This window comes from Pyrgilauda ruficollis, unplaced genomic scaffold, assembly GCF_017590135.1.
Source record: "Pyrgilauda ruficollis isolate IOZ18807 unplaced genomic scaffold, ASM1759013v1 scaffold9, whole genome shotgun sequence".
Lineage (NCBI taxonomy): Eukaryota > Metazoa > Chordata > Aves > Passeriformes > Passeridae > Pyrgilauda > Pyrgilauda ruficollis.
The window spans coordinates 10,100,240-10,121,987 of record NW_024531043.1 but is presented as its reverse complement, the minus strand read 5'-3'; the positions used below and the strand labels follow the sequence as shown (position 1 = coordinate 10,121,987).

Here is a 21,748-nt window from a genome sequence, read left to right as displayed (position 1 = left end):
AAAGACTTGGTACCTTGAGAGGTCATTCAGAAGGCTGAGGACATCCTGCAGTGCATCATTCCCTGCAGCCTGGTTGCCACAGCACTCAGTGGCTCTGGCCAGGTGGTTGGTGAGGAGGCTGGAGACCTGCCTGGCCAGCCCAGAGTGAACGGCATCTGTGGAACCCCCTTTGGAAGGGATGGAAGAATGCACAGCTGTAACCAACAAAAATCAATGTACACACCACAAAAATAACCCCTGATACATTCACCATTAGCCAACAGCCATGTGTAAGTTTAAGTGTGTTATGGGTGAATTCTACCACAGGAGAAATGCCAAATGATCACTCAGAATCTCCAGGTTCTCTGATTATGTTTAGACAGATCAAGTGGCAAAACTTGACATTATTTCCATGAGGAGGAAAAAAAGCCAGAATTAAAAAAACAGGAAGAAAATCAACTGAATTTTGTATTCACTTCTTAAGAATCCACAGAGTCCCAAGTCATAGTGAATGACTGCCCTATTTTAAATACATTTACACCTCTCCTCAGGCAGTTCTAACACACACAGCAGAAGATACTCCCAGTATTCCTACCTTCTTCCTTTTCCCACTCCACACAGCGGTTGGCCAGCACCTGGAAGGCAGCCCAAGCCATGGTGGCCACCTTCTGTTTCTTGGTCTGTTTTTCATTTGAGCTGGACTCTGTCTGGCTGCTCAGGCTGCAGAGCCGGTCCATCAGCTGGACCAGCCCACTACGCACCAGACATTTCTCCTCACTCCTGCAGGAGAAATTCAGGGTGGAATTAACTTCTCCATCACAACAGCAATCCAGAACTTGCTGTTAGCTCAGTAATTAATTAGTTCACTTGGCAAAAAGATGGTTCTGCCTCTCCCTTGTCCTCCCCAGGTGGAATTGTGAGGGAATTTAACCGGATGTTCATCATGATGAGTAAAGGGGATGTATTTATACCACTTAACACTTCTTAAAGCAAAGCCTACTAAGGCCAGGTGTGGATGCCCCGCTTGCCTTCCCCAAGTCCCTCCTCACCTTGTGTAGGGAATGGTGCACAAGAGGCCAATGCTGTTGGCACAGGCGATGGGGTACCGGGCACACAGGGACACCACCGACGTCATCGTCTCCCCAAAAGCCTCCTGGACCTGCTCCACCATCCCACCACAGGTCAGCTCTTCAATCCTGTTGGGGGTTAGAGATTGGGAATGGAAGGCTTCAATTCACAGACTTCCAAATGTAGCTTTAAGAAAATAATAATCAGTGCATGTTAAGAATTATTCAAGAGAGACTTGGAAGGCAAACTGCAAGTCACTCATTTCTCATATGAAACATGTGAACAAGAGAGCTCAGACATTATTAATTCTAACTACAAACAAAATACAAAACATTTACTACATTAGGATGACAGTATCAGCTGAATTTACCACTAATAGCTAGTGAAGGACATCCTCTATACACACCTGGGTACATGTCAGCCCAGTATGAAAGAAAAGTTCATCAACTGATAAATAAAAGCATTTCTTAGAAGTTTCTGCCTTTTCACCCCACAAGAGTCAAAGTGTTTGTTGCAACCTTAGCTCTGCCAACTTGTGCCCTCACAGCTACTCACTTCCGGCTTTCCCTTGTGCAATGCAATTTATTCCCTTTCACAGAGACCAAACTACTGAATTCTGGAGAAATGCACCCACCTTGGCCCTCCCTGGAGCACCATTGTCACTGGGCCCACCAGGTGGGTGACGCCCCCGACACGCACAGCGGCCGTCAGCAGCTCCCTCATGTGCACCAGGGCCTGTTTCCTGGTGTTGCCACGTCTCCAGCGGGTCTGGGCAGCCAGCAGGAAGCTGCTGCTGGACACCTGTGAGGTATGGGAGGGGATTTTTGTTAGACACGAACAAGGCACCTCCTGTTTCTGAGCAAGCTGGAATTTGAAATGAAATAACAACGTACAGCTTGGTCGGGGTTTGTCCCGATGAAGGCAAAGAGCTGTCCCAGCAGGACACTGTAGGTGGGTTTGTCCCTGCTGTCCTCAATGGCCAGGGACTGCAGCAGGGTGAAGGAGCTGCTCCTGTGGCTGGTGACATGCCGGCGCCTGCGAGGGAACAGGAATGTTTCACCAGGCAGCAGGAAGCTGATCCAACCACCACAAATGCTGCTGTGTTGGCAGTGGTAAATTTGATCAAGCTGATCACTGGGACAGCACAGAGGTGTGAAGGGAAGGAATAAACCCTGCTGTACCTCTGGCTGGCCCGGGCAAACTCGATGTCCTCGTTGCCGATCATCTCCAGGTCGGACGGGGCGGACATGCTGCGCAGGAACACCGGCTGGCGCACGGCGTGGGAGATCACCTTGGTCTCAGAGGCTGATTTACAGGCTGAAGTATTATAAAATAGTAATAAAAAAGGTCATTCCTGGAGCAGGGAATTATTTACAAACTGGATTTAAAATCACTGGTGGATATCCCAATGGAAGCTGAAACATAGGGTGGGGAAAATCCAGTCTAAGCAAGAATGTGCAGCTCAGATCTGAGAATTTTCCTGTTTTCAACCCTGCTGAGAGTTTGGAAGAGATTTGGAAGTGAAGGCTTCAACTCATAAACTTCCAAATGTAGCCTTAAAAATAATAATCAGCACATATTAATAATTACTTATTGGAAATTTAGAAGGAGAACTGCGAGTTATTAATGTATGAAATATGTAAAGAGCATGGAAGTTAAAGTTCAGACTTGATTAAATCTCACTACAAACAAAATACAAAGCCAGCTCTGAGGATGTTCCTGTTTTCAGGTGTTGTTTCAAATCAGATTTCTTTTGATTTAGTTAGGTATTTTTCCTCAATAAATCAGGAGAATTAAGTTTAAATTCCACCTATTATTACTCAGCTTTTTATTTACCATCCTCACGGCAATCAGAAAACAAAGACACAACTTTATTTATTGTAACAGAATTAATTTAATTTAGGGAAAAATGGTTTAATTTAAAGCAAAAGAGGTAAAAATAAGAAATAAAAGGTATCTTTAGAAAATGCTGGTAATGAGAGATGTACCTGGAGTCTCTGCAGGGGTCCCAGATATGCTCCTTGTGATCCCAGACTGTGCTGCAATGGTCACATGCAACAACAGCTCTGCTCTGTTCATCAAGCTCTTCACCAAGGTTTTTGTCTTTGCTAAGGGATGAGAGGTCTTCTGGATCAGTGAATTCACCTCTTGGAAAAACTTCTCCCTAGGATTACAAAAGGGAAGTAAAAGAAGCCAAGTCAATGTTTGAATGCTTTCAGAAAGGAAGTGTTACTGAGGGAAAGGTCAGCTAAAGAGAACTTATGGCCTCAGTCTGTTCTGTGCCAGCAAAGGAGAGAGCAGAAAAAAATGGAAGAGATAAACAAGTGATTCCTTAGCAGACACATGGAGTTGCAGGTATTAATATGAATACATTTAGCACAGAAGTTTCTAATAATTTCATCAGATTCTTTTGGAATTCCCTGGAATTGCCTTGAAGCTGCCCCTCCTTTAGGTCTAAATGTTCACTAATACCCACCTTAATGCCAGGACCACGTTCTCAAGATCACTCCCATCAAAAGAAACTTCCTTCATTGAACACAGAAGCTCCAGCTCCTTCATCTTGCTCTGAACAAAGGGAAGGAGAAGGATGAGCAGGTTTTGAGGAAGCAGAGTGAGGCACAAGCACCCAGAGCAGCCGCAGGGCTCACCTCATTGAAGTGATAATCATAAAAAAAGGGGACATTGTTCTCCAGCTTCCCGTGCATGGCATCATCCACCTCGTTCTGCCACTTCTGCTCCAGCTCAGCCACACTCTGATAAAGAGAAAAAAATCACACTTGTTGCACTTAAGGTGTAGAAGAGATTTTAGAAGAAGAAATCTGAGTACATTTGGTATTTCTGTGGTACTAAAATACATCTTTACTCTCAAAACAAGCCTTTTGTTGTTTTCAATAATTTTCTTTTTACCTGCAGTTGTCTCTCCATGGCATTCAGCTTCTTAAAGGTCTCTCCCATAATTTTACAAAGTAAATCATATTCCTCAGCATGTTCCTCCTGGTACTGGAAATTTATCAGGGACTGGAGAGCATCAACCAAATTGAGATGTTTAATCACACATGAAACCACCATCTCCTCCATGACTTCTGGCTGGATCACTTCCCTAGGGTTCCAGGGAAAGCCAAACTCATTAATCAGGAGTAAGAGACCAACTTGGACAATTCATATTCATAAATCACCAGATGCTGCATTCACAAACAAGGTAAAAAACTCAGAGGGAAACAAGGACTCCTTACTTTATACTGGGTCTAAATTGAGGCCGAGCACGTCCAGAAATTTCCCTGAGCTTGATCATGATTCCTGGGGGCAGCCTAATCCTGGGCAGGTCAAAGTAGTGTCCAACAGGAGGCACAAGCACATCAGAGGGATATGTGAATTCCCTGTCCTCCTCTATGGTGAGAGGCAATGGAGAAGGGCTTGGAGTAAGGGCTGGAGATATGACCCCGTTGGCTTCCACCTGCCACTGGCACCTGAAAAGGAGTAAAAAACAATGAAAATTATTTTTTCCCCTCTCTAATTCTCCCCTTATTGAGAAAGACACTTCAGTTGACACATTACAAAGATTAAATATTAATATTTGAAGTGTGGCTTGTACCAAGCATAATCCAAACCCTCCTTTTACTCTAAAAACCCCTCTGTTTTAGAGAATATTCCCTCAGTTTTAGGCCACACAAACTGCTGAACAAACTACAGGAAAAATGATCCAAACATCACCTTAAAGCAACAAGACTTGAACACAAGAAATCACTTCCCCTCAGAAAAAAACCAATCAGATTAAAATTGATTTTTTTTTTTTTTTACCTTTGTAGAAGTTTAGATCTTAAGAGCTCTTTTGTAAAGGTGTCTTTTAGTGGAAAACTTAATTTTGCTGCTGGCTGACTACAGTAAAACAAAAAGAACCACCATAGCTGTAAAATCAAAAGCAGAAATTATCAGTGTGTTATTTAACCTTGATTTTCACTGTTTTTCTGCAAAAAATCAGGCAGTAATTAACAATTCTCTTCCTGAAGAAAGACAGACAAGCTCTTCAATCAGAAAAATGACAACAAATTAATCAAGGAGCTTGCTAAAAGAACAGCATCAAAACCTATGTGCGAAAAATAAACCAAATTCCCTTAATTGTGAACAATGGAGTTCTTGTCTGAAATTGCTTTCCAGTTTATTACTTCTTAATTTCTTTCTACAATGTGTTTTTGTTATGTAAATAAGCCCAGTTTTAGTGTGGGACAATGTAGCAGCACAAATATATATTGAACAAAAATAAAATCACACTGCAGAGAGTGTGAGGGGACACACTGCCAAAGCCTTGAAATGCTGAGGTTTCAAGAAGTTCGATAGATTCTTCTTAGTTTTATTACCAAAAGCAACAATGAAATTTTAAAATCCAACAGAAATGGTTGGATTTTATTTGTTATATTTACCACTTGAAATATTTGGGGGTTATTATCCAAAAAATTGACTTTAAGAGAATCTGCCTTGAACTTCTCCTAGGAGGGTGTACTTAGGAGAAGAGCAGTGCCATTAGAGACTGCAGGACTCAAATATCTCCATCAGGAATTCCAGGAAGACACAAAACAAACTCCAAGGGAAGCATCACACGGAACACAGAGCCAAGTTTAAAGTTCTCCCCCAAGGACACTACAGTTCACTGAGCAGGGATCTCATCATGGATAACTGTACACTTAAAAGCTTGGAATGCATAGCTAGGAGGGTAAAATGGGCTGGGCATGGTTTCCAAAGGGAATTTTCTATGGGAAGGAGGTGGATGGGAATACTGTACCTTCACCAGGTCCTTGGGCCACCCCGTTCCTAAGACACTACGGCTGCCATATCCCAGTGTATTGCCTCCATACTCAGCAACCTTCCTACTGTTTGTGCTAGGACCAGCATAGATCACCAACTTCAAAACATAAAATACACTGTTAGACTGTAAGAGAAAAACAAGAAAACCTAATAATAATAATAATACTTAGCACTTCCACCGCGCTTTCGACTCTCGAAGCGCTCCATGCACGTGAACCGATCCTCACAGGCTCGGTGAGGGCAGCAGGGTTAAGTATTATTATCCCCATTTTACAGATGGGGAAACTGAGGCACACAGGGACTGGAGGGGCTTGGTCCCTGCTCACACAGCAGGGCTGGGAGCAGAGCAGGAGCAATCCTGACTGCCAGCCCTGAGGCAGAGAACAAACTCCTTCCCTAGCAGTGAGGGGTTGATCCCGCTCCCAGCAAAGCCAAAGTTTTGCCATGACTTTGGTGGGATTAGGGTTTTTTGGGGAGTTCAATATTAATGTCACCCATTACTGATTAAAGATACTCCCATTAGTTATTTATGAGCATCTATGCCAAAGAATAAACAGCAGCACTCAGCAAGCAGCACAAGCAGATCTCTGATAATACAAAGTAGGTAAGTGCTATTGGTTGTTTTCTTAAAATTGAAGTATTTGTTCCTATTAACCCAGGTAAACAAGCTCTTTATCATCAGGGAAAAAGGAACCTCTCCAGTTCTGCCCAGTTTAAACCAACTGTGCTGATCAAAAGAGGCAGCTGGATTAAAATTTAGGAAATAAGGAAAACTGAACATGAGTAAAAATGAGAAAAGTCAAACTTGGACAGTCTGAGCCAGCCTGAAATAATTTTTTAAAAAACCAAAACTGACAGAATTTCTGAGGGGAAAAACCAACCCAAACCACCCCTCAACCCCCCAATCCCTGGAGCCTCCCACATCTATCCCATGGCAGAACTCCCACTTTTTTGGAGGGAGTTCCCTCATTGCAGAGGTGCTGAGCTGGCCCTTGCTTACCTTGTCATAATCATACTGGGAGGAGCATCTGTTGTCAAATCTAAGATACAAACAGCGAGCTCCTGGAATGTGGACAGTCTCCTTAAATTTATAGTTATCCCTGACAGGATGCACTGTCTCCACAGTCTTCCCAGCAGCCCAGGGAGCAGGGATCTTCAAACCAGTCAGGAATCCTGGCTCTTCCTTCTCTTCCAGCATCCTGAAATTAGAGTGAGAAATTTGGCCTAAAATACAGCACAGAGATTTCTGTCATTCAATAAAGTACTTAAAAATCACCTCTCAGTATTGACACAGAGAGACAAGGAACTGACTCCTGGTTTTAGGCACGACTGTATTGAGGGAATTCATGTATTATATATATTATCATCATTATTCTTTGATTACATATACTCTTATACACAAAAAAATCCCATTATCATGAATTCTTTAGTATTGCAAATTCTCCAATGCTGCAAATAAGCATTTTTATTTGATTTTAGCTGTTTGTTTTTGTTCCTAAGCAGGAGCTGGAAAACTTTGAGCTGAGAAACAGCATTTAAATGCAGGAGTTAAAAATGTTATTTCTCTGTAAATTAAACCATTTAATAGCTTTGCAATGGTTTTAATTCTGTATCTCATGCTGCCAGAGCAATTTACATTTTCTCCTGATGGTCCTTCCTAGCCTAATTTATTGTGAGAGAAACATTTAGATTTAATTTCTAATGCCTGAGATGAGGAAAAAAACCAAAATGAACCATACTCTGTGTAAACAACCTGAAGTTATTAATAGTTTAATTCTATATACAGAACAAAATTTGGAACTAACTGCCTTTTGCAAAAGCTTATATAAAACTGAGACAGCCTTAGAAATCATTCCAGCATACCTTTAAAAATTAATTCAAATAAAAACTGCTGCTTTGTCCCACAGCAATGGTCAAACAGACATTATAGTTCAGTTTATCCCATGAAAATACCCAAATGTAAAGAAAATCACCTCTCATCAGGTAACTGCTTCCCTTTCTGCTCTGGAGCACAACTGGGGGAACTGTTCAGTTCTGAGAAAACTGGAGACTGGGTTTTAAGCAGCAGTGCAGTCTGTGGCCCAAAATACACAGTGTTAGGGACATGCAAACTGTAAAGCATTTTAAGAGCTCATTATTGAAATAATTAACAATTATTGTTATTGACAATAAATCCCGACTGAGTACTCCTGGAGGAGTCAAATTTAACATTCAGCATCAGCAGCTTTGGCAGCTGTTGAGAAACTCTGAACTCTGGTGTGTGGATGAGTGTCTGGAGGAAGCTGAGCAGCATTTTGGAGGCTGCAGGCTCCAGGTTTGGCCCTGGGCAGCCCAGGGTGGCACAGAGCCCGTACCTGGCTGGTGTAAAGGACCAGCTGCACCAGCTGAGGCATCAGGGCATCAGCCATGGTCAGGGTCTGCAGGTTTGGGTGCATCAGGGATGTCAGCAGCACAGGCAGCAGGTGGCCAAGCATGGTGGCCTTTGTGATCTGCTCCAGGCCTTTTAACCTGGAAGGAGAGCCAAAGTTACAGAGGAACAACTCTTTTCATGGAGCAGCACTTCTGCTTTTAGTCACTTCTGTTTCATCTTGTAACAGCAACTCAAAATTCAGCAGAGAATGTTTGCATTATATTAACAAAATCCCCAAAACAATCTTGAAACCACTACAATTTCTCCCAAGTGCCAGTGACCTTGAATTGCTGACAATTTTTACTGAACAATCTGAGAGCAGAGACAGTAAATCAACAGTTTAATAATTACTCAGAGAAGGATAAGCTCCCCTGGGCACAGGATGAAAGTCCCCATCAAACACAAATGCACCAGTGTGGATATCAGCTCCCAGCACATGGAGCTCAAAGGACTTGAAAAGGATCTGCAGCTACAAAAATATATTTGAACACAAACTCATATGAAAATATCACCCAGGAATTGTGTGCTGTCAATAAACACAACTAATCTTGCAGGCACAGAGAAGCAGAAAGTGAAACCTGGAACACAGCTGGGACAGGGAGCTGTTTGTTTGAGGAGAGAAAAGTTCATAGCTTTTGTTTCCACCCCATTCCCAAGGTGTATTTTTAAGAGGAGGGGAGACAGAGAAGGGCAGGTGATGGAATATGTGGGACATAAAACAACACCCAGGGACTGTCATGCATAAATATCTAATCTAGCTACTAGGGATGTAATAATCACAAGTTTAAAAATAAACAGATTGTTCTAGCTTACAGGAGTATTCCTAGCTAATTACAGTTTATTTCCAGGTATCCTACTCATAAATACCATTATAACTGACTAAAACCTTCTCAATTTGAGGTTCCTACAGAAATATCAACCTACAGATGATCAGGACTGACACAGAGAGTGATTCTAAATTCTCCACCAGCTGAGTGCTAAACAATTGCTACAGGAAGAAACAGTTCCTGGGCATTCAAAGCTCAAATATGAAGTGATAAAGAATAATTAATGCTAACTGTGCTTGTACAATAAGCCACAAAGAGCAGCAGCTCCCTGTTTCCAAATTAGGATCCTCCCACTTGTCTTACCTTTGCTCCCTGTCAGAAATGTCACTGTTAATTAGTGCTGTAGTGACTTGTTGCAGCATTTCTAAGACTTCATCACATCCTGTCAGAATTTGTGTGGCAAGAGACAAAATGCTGGTCTTGAGTTCCTAAGTAAAAAAAAAAAAAAAAAAAAGAGTTACAGGATACTTAAATTCTTAAAGAATCCCCCCGAAAAAAGGACAACAGAACAAAAAGATGGATTTCCAAATGAAAAGAATGATAATGTGACCTGGCAGGCCTGCAGCAGAAGATTCATCCAAGACTTAAATTTGATTAATGTTAAGCCCCAAAGTGCTGGGAGAAACTAGGTGCATGTTTTACAGGATGCACATCCAGTTTCTAGAGGGAAGGAAGCCCCAAGTCCAGCACAGGAGAGAGCTGAGAGCCAGCCAAGGTACAGGACTGGTGACACAATGTCCTAGCAGGGATGAGGAGCACTGCAGAGAGAGAAACTGAACAATGAACACGGCGTGAATAGTGAGACAAGAAAAATACTCCAATATTTAGCATTTACTCAATGAGCCTGAACAAATCACTTCCAACTGCAGCAGCTCACAAACACACACAGCCTCAAAGAGCAGCAGAGAAAACCGGCTTAGCAAAACAGCAAAAATTCAGAAATCAATTCCATTAGGGAAGCATTATTACCTAAACTACTCTGAGCAGACAACCTGCACTCCAGGGCAAACCTGGCAGTTGGATGAAGCAGTGTGAAATGCAGCATTTTAATAAACTTCTACCAACCAAAGCCTGTCCTCAAACCTTGTCCTCTAACAATTTCCTTGCCACAAACTTTAGTCTCTCTATTTCAGACAAATGATGGAGGTGGTTCTGCACAACATTTGTTCGTTTAAACTGCAAAAACGCAACAGCCAGATAAGGAAATAAGAAATCCCTTTTCTATTTATTTAACAATATTTTTTTCAAGGGCCACCTGAGTGATTTGGAGAGGAAAAAGTGTCTGGGGTAACATGTCCAGGAAAGGAAATTCCCATGCCACAAATCCTACTAGCACATACTAATTAAAATCTACTTAAAACCTCATTATACGTATATTTAGGAAGGGAAGTGTCTGCTGTTACTGATATTAGGGAATGCAAGCTGGAATCCTGAACTCAGAGTAACTCAGATTTTACTCTGGACTGGTTTTCCCTGATCTCCAGCTAATTAACTCTATCAAAAGGAAATGAACCACCAGCAAACAGCAAACGCACTGCAGGAACAAGGTGTCACAGGCACACTGACTGGAGAGAGCCATACTAGAATAAAACTTGGTGTTTACCTGTACCTTCAATGTCTCTCCCTGCAAGGAGCTGTCACTGTCATCATTGTCATCAGGTTTAATCAAAATAGTGTTACTGAGGAGGTGGTTCTGCACAGCCATCAGGTACCGCAAGCACGAGGACGCAGCCTTGAACACAAATAAGTAAAACTTTGCATTATCCAAACCCTTCATGAACCCTGAGTCAGGCAAGCCTCAGACTTGGAAGTTGGAGAGAGGAAAAAAAAGGTTGAGGAAGGAAAAAAGAAAGAACAAAGAAATAATTTTATATATTTAAGGAAAGAAACCGGTTGCAAAATGCTGAATTTTGTGAAATAACTCACAAAAATATAAAGAGGCAGTATAACTTTTTTCAGGTTTGGAACATTATAGCAATATTCAGGAACTCTAAGAATTAATTAATTCTGAAAAGATTGTGCCACCAGAGAGATAAATGTAATTCACATTCCTGAAGGTGATGGTTCCATGCCACTCCTTCCCCATAGACCAGGACATCCTGTTCCCTCCCAGTTTTTATGGAAGCTCAGCCTGCCTTTCTCAGGGAGCTGATCCTGCTGAAAACACCTGCCCATAATGTTACCATCAAATGTCAGCTTTAACTCATTCCTGTCTGTCACTGGTAACTCTCTCAGCCTATATGAACCACAACACACAACTGCATATTTGATTCTTTAAGCTGAATATTGAGATCCATAAACTTCACTTAAACTGAACAGCAACCAGAAAATAAATCCGTGCATAAACCCATTCCAGCGTTACTGAATAACTTCCTTTGCTGTGAGAAATTATTCTTTTCTTCCCTGCACAGCACAAACAAAAGACAATTCTTCTCCTGGATTTGTTAAGACACAACTATAAAAGTTTCACCTCCTTGTACTCAGTGAAGAGGATTGATTCAAGGAGAAAAAGAAGCCAAAAGCAGAGATACTTTTATCAAAACACATTTTACTTACAGGCACAGTTGAAAGAAGCCTTTGAAAGTCATCTTTAGATACAGTTTGGCACTTGGTGATTAAGACACAAGATTCTCGGACAACAATCTTGAGGATGTAGTGCAAGAGCTCATCATTGAGTCTTCCAGAAAGGCAAGAAAGGTGGAAAATGTTAATCATTAATTACTGTGCATTATGTACAGCTCAGCTCACTCTGCAAGCTGGATGACACATTATGGGAAACCTAAACAAGGATCAAACTTCAAATCAGACACAAAAAACCCCAAGGCTGAAATGTTTAACAATTACAACAGATTTCCAGGGGTTTGCTGCACTGTGCTGATGTAAATCTGTGATTTCTTATGGCTCCTATAAAAGACTCCTCCCAACTTCAACAGGTACTTGAGACTGGCAGTTTTACTGCTGGAAAGTCACCTATGATATGCAGAGAAATGCTATAAAATCATCTTTATGAAATCATCATTCAAATTTACCAAGAACATGGCAAAGAACAAGGAATTCCAAACCCAGACTGGGTACAGAAGCATCCAAAGTTTGCCCTAAAACATCAAATCTCTCCTCACCCTAATGAAATCTTCCCCCACAGACACAAACACCACTCAGGTCATGCTGCAGGAACACACCAAGCAATTCCAGCAGAAGTTCCTGCAAGTTCATTTCAAGCAAGTAACAGAAAAATACCCTATAAACAGAGGCTTTTTACCTATAATGATCATCATCTTCACTTCCAAATCTGTTGTTCTGCAGCTGCTCAGCTAAATTGGTCAGGATGACATCCCGGAGCTGGGAGAGGCCACTGTTCCTCTCTCCTGAAAGGGAAATAAACTTTTGCAAAGCAGCATTTTACAGAACAGATTTTATTTCCCTAATACCTCATTTAACACAGACTAGAGCTCAGGAATGGCTGCATTCCCAGGGTGACCAGAGCTGCTGCCCCAGACTGGGAGCACTTTCCCTGCCCATGGCACTGTTGGAAATTCCCTGCACTACATTCCTGTGAAGTAACAAATTACTGAGCATCAGCTGCTTCAAGGCCAGATTCCCATTTCCTGGTAAACTCAAGGACATTATTCTCCCTCACTGAGGTCTAACATCACCTCTCATTATTGGGTACTTAAATATTCCTTTCCCCCACCTGAACTACCCTAGGCCATGCATCCTCTTGGAAGCTGAAGCATTCCATAATTTCCTAGAAAAGCATGGATTTAAAGCAGAGTAGTGCTCAATATCCCACACTGCTCTCCCTCTAAGCTCAAGATGTACTTTGATTTTTTGTTCTCAGAAAAACCCCACTCTCACCAGGCAATAAGACATTCTCACCTTCAGTTAAGACCAATTTCAATAAATTATTGATTTCAGCTTCTCCAGGATACAGGATATTTAAACCAGAGCTAAGGAAAAAACAAAACCATGCATTACTTGATGGATTTAGAAGTGAGCAAAATCATTTCAGTGGACATGTGACAAATGGCACCACACACTCAGCATCTGATGGAACATTTACAATGTCTGTGCAAAGGCTTAGAAGAGCATCCTGCAGATTTTAGCACCAATATTTAGAACATAAGCAGCTGTTTTCTCCAAGAATCTCTTGTAATCAATTATATGTTATTGTTTAGGTCCCAAAGCTTCTCCAAGAGCTATTTGCTTCCCCCTGGAAAACTCCCCATTCATCACCTGCACACAGGGCAGCACAATTAGTTTAAGAAACAGATGTCAGGAAAAATTATGATGGCTCATAGAAAACCCCAAAAACTCTGGTGATGGGGTAAGAGCTGAGGCTTCTCTGTGCTAAGAACAGTGGAAAATACAAACACAATAATCAAGGAATCACCACTGCTACAGTTTTGTGCTTTTTGGAGACTGGCTCTATAGAAGTCTTAATTTAAGCTACACAGAAGATTCTAGAAGGAACATTTCAGGAACATCCCAGCTCTACAGAAACATTCCAGGTGGAGACTTTTTCCCTCTAACTTGTGATGAACTCTGTCCTTTCTATGTGAATTCCCCCACTGAGATCACAATCACTTCAAAGGAGCACTTCATGCCTGTCTGAAGTGCTGAAATCATTATGCAACTTTGCCATTTCCTTTCCCTTTTCTTTTTCAGTAACAGAAAAGAAAACTGGGATGTTTTTCAGCTCCACACTGTGAGCAGAGATTACTGCAGATTCCTTCCCTCTGGCTCATGCTGATCCACTCTGATAGAAACCTCAGGAAAAGTTATCACACATTGCCAGCTCCCTTTGAGGGTTCCACTGGCACCAGAATCCCCCAGGGAGGAAACAGGAGGAAGGAAACATCACCCAGTGCCCACCTTGGAGCTGTTTCACAAGGCACTGGAACACACAGGTATTACAAGGGATCCCTGCAGGTGACAGGGGACACTTTTCCCTGTCAGAAAGCACAACCCTGAAAATGCCAGGTGATCCTCCTGAGCCAAACTATTCTTCACACAAGAGTTGCACAGAGCCACAGAAATTTGGAGTGTTGTGATTCACACCAAGGAAATGCAGGTTGATCTTCCAAAGGTTTTGTTCTCAACCTCTGGAGCACTTCCCACTGGAAAAAGCAGGTTCTGTTTGTCCTTGGCACACTGGAGCCAGCATTCCTTGGCCCTGAGGTTTGCTTTATCTCCTTTTCAGGAGATACAACCACACTTTTTTTTCCCCTGGGCCTTGAGTCTCAGAGCATGGCTCAAGTATCATTAACCCCTCTAGTATTATTCATTCTGCTTCTCCTGATGTTCCTTTTGTTCAGGAGAACTCCAGTGTTACCACTGAGGTAAGAGCTGCCAGCACCAGCTGTGCCTTTCCCTGAACACCACAGCAGCCAAATAAGGAACTCATTCAAATAAACTCTGCTTGAATTTAGCAACTATTTTATAATAAATATTTAAAAAATCCTTAAGAAAGCAAGTAAAAAAGAAACAAATTAAAAGAAAGTAATTACTACTTGTTTTTCCATCAAGATCAACACATTGTATCTCTTCTCCCACGGACAAACTGTAATAATTTTATCATATTGTGTCTTAAAATCCATCACACTACATTTCCTCATATTAATGTAAAATTAAACTAAATACAACGTGAATGTTCATCTATCACCACATTTCAGAGAAACTAAAATCTAAGTTAAGTTGAAGCTAATAAAAGATATTCACCTAATAGCCAGACAAACTTCCTTCTGGATTTCAGAGCAGATCTGATCCCTTGGGGCCATCAGTAACTGCCACAGTAACAGCCCAGACCTTCTGACAATGTCTCTGTTCCTTTCAGTTTGGGGGCTGAAGAAAAATTTGAAAACCACCTAGGAAAAATTAAAGACAAAAAAAATAATATTTAAATCATAAACATTACTTACATTAACTTATTTTCTGCAGTCAGTTTCTCAAACTATTTGTGTGGGTCTAGAAATCTGAGAGTCAGAATCTGATTTTGAATCAAAAAATGGACGGGGGGAAACAAAGCAAGAAGGACATAACTTCTCTGTGTTTTAGTTTAATCTATAGAGATTGTTTTTAAATTAGGGCTTTTAAATGAATATATAAAATATTGCAAAGCCACTGCTAAATCAACTTCCAATGAAGTTGATCTCCATGGATTCCAATGGAGAAAAAAAAAAAAAATTAAACCCATGGTTGCCTGTACTCCAAACCAAGTTTTTCATTTTTCCATGGGAGTTTTGAAGCCCATTTAAGGTTCTGTACCTGGAAGACGACGAGGATGCAGCGGATGATGCAGGTGTCTCCATTGACCATGGCCTTTTCCATAATGTCACAGATGCTGCTCAGGTGATGGGCTTCAATGGGATGCTGCTTGCCCAAAAAATTGCTGATGGGGAGGTTGTTGCTGGCTGCCAGGAGGTTGAGTTGGTGGATGCACATGGCACCAACATGGTGCAGTAACTGGTTAATGACCTCATTTGTGGTTGTTGCATCCCCTGCAGGGAGAGGAGAGTTCAAATGCTGTCTATAGACACAGACTGGATCATCAGCCTATGCTTCTAAAGTGCAATAAATCAACTTCAGGGCATAAAGGATTACCCAAACCACCTTCCTATTGTGCTGAAGGCAGCAAGAACCTTGAATCTTGCCCACATCTCACTTTGTACTTTTCCCTCTCTTAAGTGAAGGCTACACTGTGACCAATATTTACAACTCTTTCAGGAATTAACTCAGCTTTTAACAGCAAGGCAGTTTCTGTCTGTTTATTCTCTGCCACTCCTCTCTTTCACTTCCCCTTTGTACAAAGTGCTGACTCGTGGGTTCCCCTCACCTTTGGGCTCTGTGATGACGTGACTCACTCCCAGCCTCTGGCACACACAGTGGAATGCCTGGTTCCCAGGATTGCACCACTGATCAATATAATCATTGGAGCACGTCCAGATCATGTTATTCATTGTATCATAACAGGCACCTGAGAGAAGGAAAATATTTCATACATCAATTTAGCAGAAAACCAGACTGAAGCATCTTTATAGACATAGTAAATCCAAACTATTTACTTTAAAGTTTTATCTAAACCATGGGCATGCAACCCCACCCCACTGCAGAGTTGCTGACTGCAATTTCAATCCCAGATGGATCATTCAGGATCTGAGGGATTGCTATATTCCTTACCAAGCCCTGGCACCAGAGCCCCCCGTCCGAGCGAGCTGCCCGCAGCATCGATGAGATCTGCCCTGCTGGTGAACTGCCCATCCGAGATGTTGAACACCAGGCTGGAGGCAAGAACTACACAGAAACACAGCTCCAATCAATTCCTGAGAAGTTTATTGCATTCCAGACAGCCAAGGACTCCCAGTCTGCCACAAATGGCCCTGACTTACTTTTTAAGGAGGACAAAGCGCTGGTGCCCCCGAAGAGCGAGCGCGTGGCCGAGCTGCCCGAGCCCCCCGGGGGTGGCACCAGCATCACCAGGTAGGTCCCACACGTGTAGATTGGGGTCTTCCTCAGCATCTTCAGGGGCAGCCCACAGCTCGTGTTGGCAGCTGCAACGTGCACCAGAGAAAGGTCACAAACTGCACCTCTGCAGAACAAGGCAGAGCTCTGCTCGGGGCCTCAAAGGAATCCATGTTTAGAAGCTCTGTTAAGAGGTTTCTACAGAATTCCAGAATGGTTTGGATCCCATTCCAACCTCGTGGACAGGGATACCCCTTCCAGGAGAGCAAGTTGCTCAGAGCTCCATGAACCTGGCCTTGAGCATTTCCAGGGATGGGGCATCCATGACTTCTCTGAGGCCACCCAACCTCACACACTGAATCCCCACAAGGCTACAAAGAGTTTAATGGGTTATTAAACTAAAGAAAATAACTTCAAAATAAAATAATAAAATATTAGGTATAACCAAAACTATTAAGAATTGTGTGGTGATAATTACATTGAAAGCACTTGGAGCCAAAAGGTCTCCTCACATATAGAGATCACTTGAGATTCACTATGCATTTACTATTTTAAGTTCTCCTGCTCCTCATGAGACGTAGACAGCCCAAATGATCTCCTTCCTGCAACAGCTGATCAACACTTTTTGAGTGCTGACTCAAGAATTAGCCAAGAATAGCCTCTTACTCTCCTTTTTCTGTAGCACTTGAGTTGTTAAATGGCAAAACACAACCTTTAAAATAGCTCTCCAAGCTAACTCCTTGCCAAATTCCCTGGAAGCAGAGCCATTTCATGTATAATTTATTTTTATGGAAATACTTTCTATTGTTTCAAATTGAAGAAAGAAAACTCATGTACTTGCAAAGGAAGAAGAGAAATAATTCAAGATAAACTGAATAAAATCTTCAGAAAAATCTAACAAAGCTCCAGATCATCCTGAAAGCCATCAGTGCACCTCATCCAAGACTCCCTCATTAAATTGGGTTGTTTGCATAAAAAAAATACACAAATATTGTGCAGATGACCTCGAAAAAGTGCAAAATCACCTAAGACTTGTAATATTCCAGTGACTGGTGATGCAATAATTCCATTTTGTAACCTGCAGGCCATTTTTACACACCAATTAGAAGCCCAGTTCAGCTGCCAGCAGAGAAATGCAACTATCAGATTCCCCAAACTCATTCAATAATGGAATTGGAAAAGTGTGCTTCCGATTTTCCATCCCTAAACTTTCCTCACAATCCTAATTTAGCAAAGGAATTCATAATTCCAGCATTAAGCAAGTACTGTGCAGATCTTCCAACTACACATTCGGGGGGAAAATGACAAAAATCACACAGTTTGTTTGTTTTTAAAGCTGTGCCAAAAGGTCAGTAATAAGCAGGATGGATGCTGTGTGTGTTAAGAAATGAAAAGTGAAATGTTTCTGACCTGCCTGGTCCTCCTTGAGGGTGTTGGAGATGGTGGAGCCAGTGAGAGCAGCGAGGGTGGCCGAGGGGGAGGCGCGGTACCGGGACAGGCGGCTCAGCAGCATCTCATTGATGCTCTTGGCAGATTCCCCCTCTTTCCTCATCAGGATAATTCTTTCCTGCAGAGGATTTGCTATACAAATGCCATTTTCTACCTGGTAAAATGGGGGGGAAAAAATACTTTAGTTGTTGGAATCTATAGGTGAGAGATCATCCAAATTGTGTCAGGCAGGAATATGAAGTAAAACTTTGCTGACAGAAGTTCTTGCAAAAATAAAGTTCTGAAAGCAAGACAGGAGTATTTTTTTTGTTTGTGATTTCATGGGTCAATAAAAAAATTCAATAGAAGATATCTAACATCTTTGAGATATTTAATAAGATATCTTCTATTTATGCCTCTTCTTAAAGACAGAACTGCTTGTCGTAAACTTGAGTTTATTTAGGAAACTCTGCTTAAAAATATGTAATCCTCTTGTATTTTCTTAGTGGTGTTTCACTTGCAAATCATTTAGCTCAATCATTTTTCCAGGCAAAAAGTGTGAGCAATGATTTCTTCAGACCATGATGTTCAGGGGATGTTTTACTGCAGAATGCATCTCTTAATGAAGATGTGATTTAGGGTGTTAGGGATTTTCCATGAGTTGTACTACTACAGCCTCCCAATTCCAGCTCCACCATCCCACTCCATCCTCCTCTGCTGAGCAGAAATACAGACATAAAAAACACATTTTATGCTACAAGAGAACTCATATTGCTAAATATAATAATCCTCTGGAGAGGGAATTGGACAGTTCACCTTCTGTTCTGTTCAGTTATTTCACATAAATCCATTCAGATCACGCCCATAAATATCCAAACCTAATATATCAATTAAAAAATGCTGATATTTAATTAAACTGGGTTATGCTACCAACATCAGGCATAGAAAACACACAATTTGCTTACTATAATTTCAAAAATATCCATAAAGACAGAGTGGCCTTTGGGGGTTTTTTCGTTGAGGCTTGCAGGAGACCAAATCCAGTAGAAAAAGGTGCCATCTGAAGAAAGATGCACGGTGGTCATAGTGCTGCCAACTGGGAAGTGATTTACTGGCATTGGGATTATCTGACATACCTATGAGACAGAAAGCATCTTAACAGGTCAGATTTTGCAGTTTGGCCTTACAAGTATGAACAGTATGAAAAATAGAGATCAAATGCAGTTAGTGCAGAAGAGGCTTAATATTGGACTTAGTAGTAGCATTACATTGATTTATTACCAACAGCTATTCTGTGATATTTGCCAAATATCCAAACCAGCTCACAGATCTCAAATTTAACCTATCTAAAAATAAAAGGATCATCTCCTCTCTAATGATGGAGAACAAACCCACAGTACCACAAGGAAAACACACATCCTATTGAGTCACCTACTTTCTGCAACTCCTCTTAAACATTGCTTTAAAATTGAGAAGAAAAGGGGAATCTAAACATTTTCAGTGTCAGAAAACACACTGGACATAAATGTGTGTATCCATCCTTAAAACCACAGCAGGAAAAACCCCAAAGTAAACAAACTACCCCAGTTTTACAAAGGGCAACAGTTGTTTATCTACAAATCACAACCAGATCTGAAACACCTGAATTTTGGGACAGGGGAAGAACAAAGAGCTGCTCAGGAAGAACATGTTCTTCATTTGAATCAAGTTCCATTTTGCTGTTGTTTGACTGCTTTAAGATGGGACCACACTGGAATCATGGAATATCCTGAGTGGGAAGGGATCCACAGGGATCATTATCAAACTCCGGCCCTGCACAGACACCCCAACAATGCCACCCTGTGCATCTCTGGGAGCATTGTCCAAATGCTCCTGAAGTTCTGGCAGCCCTGACCATGCCCTGGGGAGCCTGGGCAGTGCCCAGCACCTTCTGAAGGAAGAACCTTCCCCTGATACCCAACCTAACCCTGTCCTGACACAGCTCCAGCTGTTCCCTGGGTCCTGTCCCTGGATTGGAGCTGCCTCTCCTGAGGAAGCTGTGGATTGGGCTGAGGTCTCTCCTCAGTCTCCTCCAGGCTGAACAAGCTCTACCAGTACCCCATAATACAGAACAGTGTAATTATAGATAAATACATATATTTATATATAAGACACATTGAAACAGTAACATCTGTACCATAACTTCCACATTCACCACACAGCGCTTCAAGGCGGGGTTAGAAAAACGCAGTTTCACAAAACGAGAAACTTCAAAGATAAAACCAATTAAAGCTAAAATGTGTGTGATTCATTCAGCCTGCTTTGTTCCTGCCCCATAACCCTGTCCCTTTTACCTGCAGGGTATGTTGATCCACGAGCTGGAACAGGTAGTGAGGTTTGCTATCAAAGGACACGGGCCGATGGAGGAGTTTGCCATTGCCAAAAGCCACCCAGCCCGTCTCCAGCTCCTCGTTCCGGCAGTACACAAACCCCCTGGAAAAAACCCACCAGGATGTTCAAACTCCTTCAACCCTGCCCTGCTTCTTAGGGTTTTATTTCAAATAACAACCACAATGCAACCACAGTGTTGAACTTTGACTGAACTTATACTCAAGTCAGCAATTTTTGTTGTGAAAGGCTTTAAGCGTAAAAAGCCTCGTGGTTTTTAAGCAATGAAGAAGCAAGGAGGTACAGTGAGTCACAGCTGCACTAATTACTTAATGAATCACATAATTAGCAAACAAACACTCACAAACTCAGCTATAAATAAGAAATCACAGAACTGGTCTGTAGTATATTCCTCTCAGCAGAGAATCAACCAACATACTAGACATTAAAAAATAAAATTGAATTTAAAATTCTGCTGCTGTGGAGGTTGAACTAATGGTCTCTACAGGTCTCTTCCAACCTCAACTTGTTCTTTTATTTTAGACAAAACACACTCCAGAAGAATTTCAGATGAGAAACCAAACACATTAAAATAGCATTTAATGAAAATTCACAATATCATGGAATCACAGACTGGTTTGGGTTGGGAGGGACCTTAGAGACCACCTCCTTCCAATTCTCCAGTTTTGCTACTCCCAACATCTGGGAGAGGTGTCCCAAAACAGGAACCTTTGGGTTTCAGCAGCTCTGCAGTGTCCCTTACCTCAGAGTCCCGTGCAGGCCTGACCCCAGTTTGCTGATTCCCCTGCCCACGGAATTGGTGGTGTACAGGTAGAGCCCATCGGCCGCAAGGCACCGGCCCAGGTCTGCATCTGCAGCAGGAGCAAGGACAGCAGAGAGCAGCTCTGTAACATTCCAGCTGGGAATTCTCCCTGGGGGTCACACCCCATGGAAACCAGCACATGCTCATGGCAGCTCACTACCAGCCCTTTTTGAATACCAAATTTACTATTTGGTGCTCTAAGAGCTGCTGTAACACAGGCACAGCCCAGCAGACCCAGTGAATTTTTTCACAACTCCTTCAAGCCTCAAGAGGTGCCCAAATGGTCTCACTCAGTGTGAGAGGGAAGAAGAATCTAATATTGAGCCTTAATCTACTTTCTGCCAAACTCTGTGATTCTCCTAAAGCTGCTCAGATCTTTTCACTTCTGAACACTTCAATTAAGACAAAGTGTATTTGAAACAAAGAGCAGTAATTATTAATAATCAAGATGGGACACAAGTCCAGCCATCTATTGGCGTTCAAAGGATCTGGACACTCAGCTCAGGAGGGAAAAGTCCACTCACTCTCTTGCCTAAACACCTAAAAAGAGATGTCTCCAATAAATCTCCAGGTAAAATAACAGCTCAG

At 42.0% G+C, this 21,748-nt stretch overlaps 1 protein-coding gene across 1 annotated transcript in view; it reads right to left on the bottom strand.

Moving 5' to 3' along the window:
- HECTD4 (HECT domain E3 ubiquitin protein ligase 4) overlaps positions 1–21,748 on the bottom strand; it is a 64,877-nt gene that overhangs the window by 29,279 nt on the left and 13,850 nt on the right. The window contains exons 5-34 of the mRNA XM_041489164.1: positions 21,101–21,209; positions 20,304–20,442; positions 18,936–19,106; positions 17,953–18,145; positions 16,470–16,631; positions 16,261–16,374; positions 15,917–16,057; positions 15,349–15,581; positions 14,803–14,948; positions 12,961–13,031; positions 12,344–12,449; positions 11,641–11,761; positions 10,688–10,816; positions 9,388–9,512; positions 8,202–8,355; positions 7,821–7,921; positions 6,848–7,046; positions 5,825–5,971; positions 4,846–4,952; positions 4,281–4,514; positions 3,955–4,147; positions 3,696–3,800; positions 3,524–3,612; positions 3,036–3,211; positions 2,229–2,364; positions 1,941–2,082; positions 1,682–1,848; positions 1,029–1,175; positions 575–759; positions 14–167 (exon numbers count right to left, since the gene is read on the bottom strand). Of these exons, the coding sequence (XP_041345098.1) occupies positions 14–167; positions 575–759; positions 1,029–1,175; positions 1,682–1,848; positions 1,941–2,082; positions 2,229–2,364; positions 3,036–3,211; positions 3,524–3,612; positions 3,696–3,800; positions 3,955–4,147; positions 4,281–4,514; positions 4,846–4,952; positions 5,825–5,971; positions 6,848–7,046; positions 7,821–7,921; positions 8,202–8,355; positions 9,388–9,512; positions 10,688–10,816; positions 11,641–11,761; positions 12,344–12,449; positions 12,961–13,031; positions 14,803–14,948; positions 15,349–15,581; positions 15,917–16,057; positions 16,261–16,374; positions 16,470–16,631; positions 17,953–18,145; positions 18,936–19,106; positions 20,304–20,442; positions 21,101–21,209 (4,396 nt within the window). The remainder of the gene's footprint in view (positions 1–13; positions 168–574; positions 760–1,028; positions 1,176–1,681; positions 1,849–1,940; positions 2,083–2,228; positions 2,365–3,035; positions 3,212–3,523; positions 3,613–3,695; positions 3,801–3,954; positions 4,148–4,280; positions 4,515–4,845; positions 4,953–5,824; positions 5,972–6,847; positions 7,047–7,820; positions 7,922–8,201; positions 8,356–9,387; positions 9,513–10,687; positions 10,817–11,640; positions 11,762–12,343; positions 12,450–12,960; positions 13,032–14,802; positions 14,949–15,348; positions 15,582–15,916; positions 16,058–16,260; positions 16,375–16,469; positions 16,632–17,952; positions 18,146–18,935; positions 19,107–20,303; positions 20,443–21,100; positions 21,210–21,748) is intronic.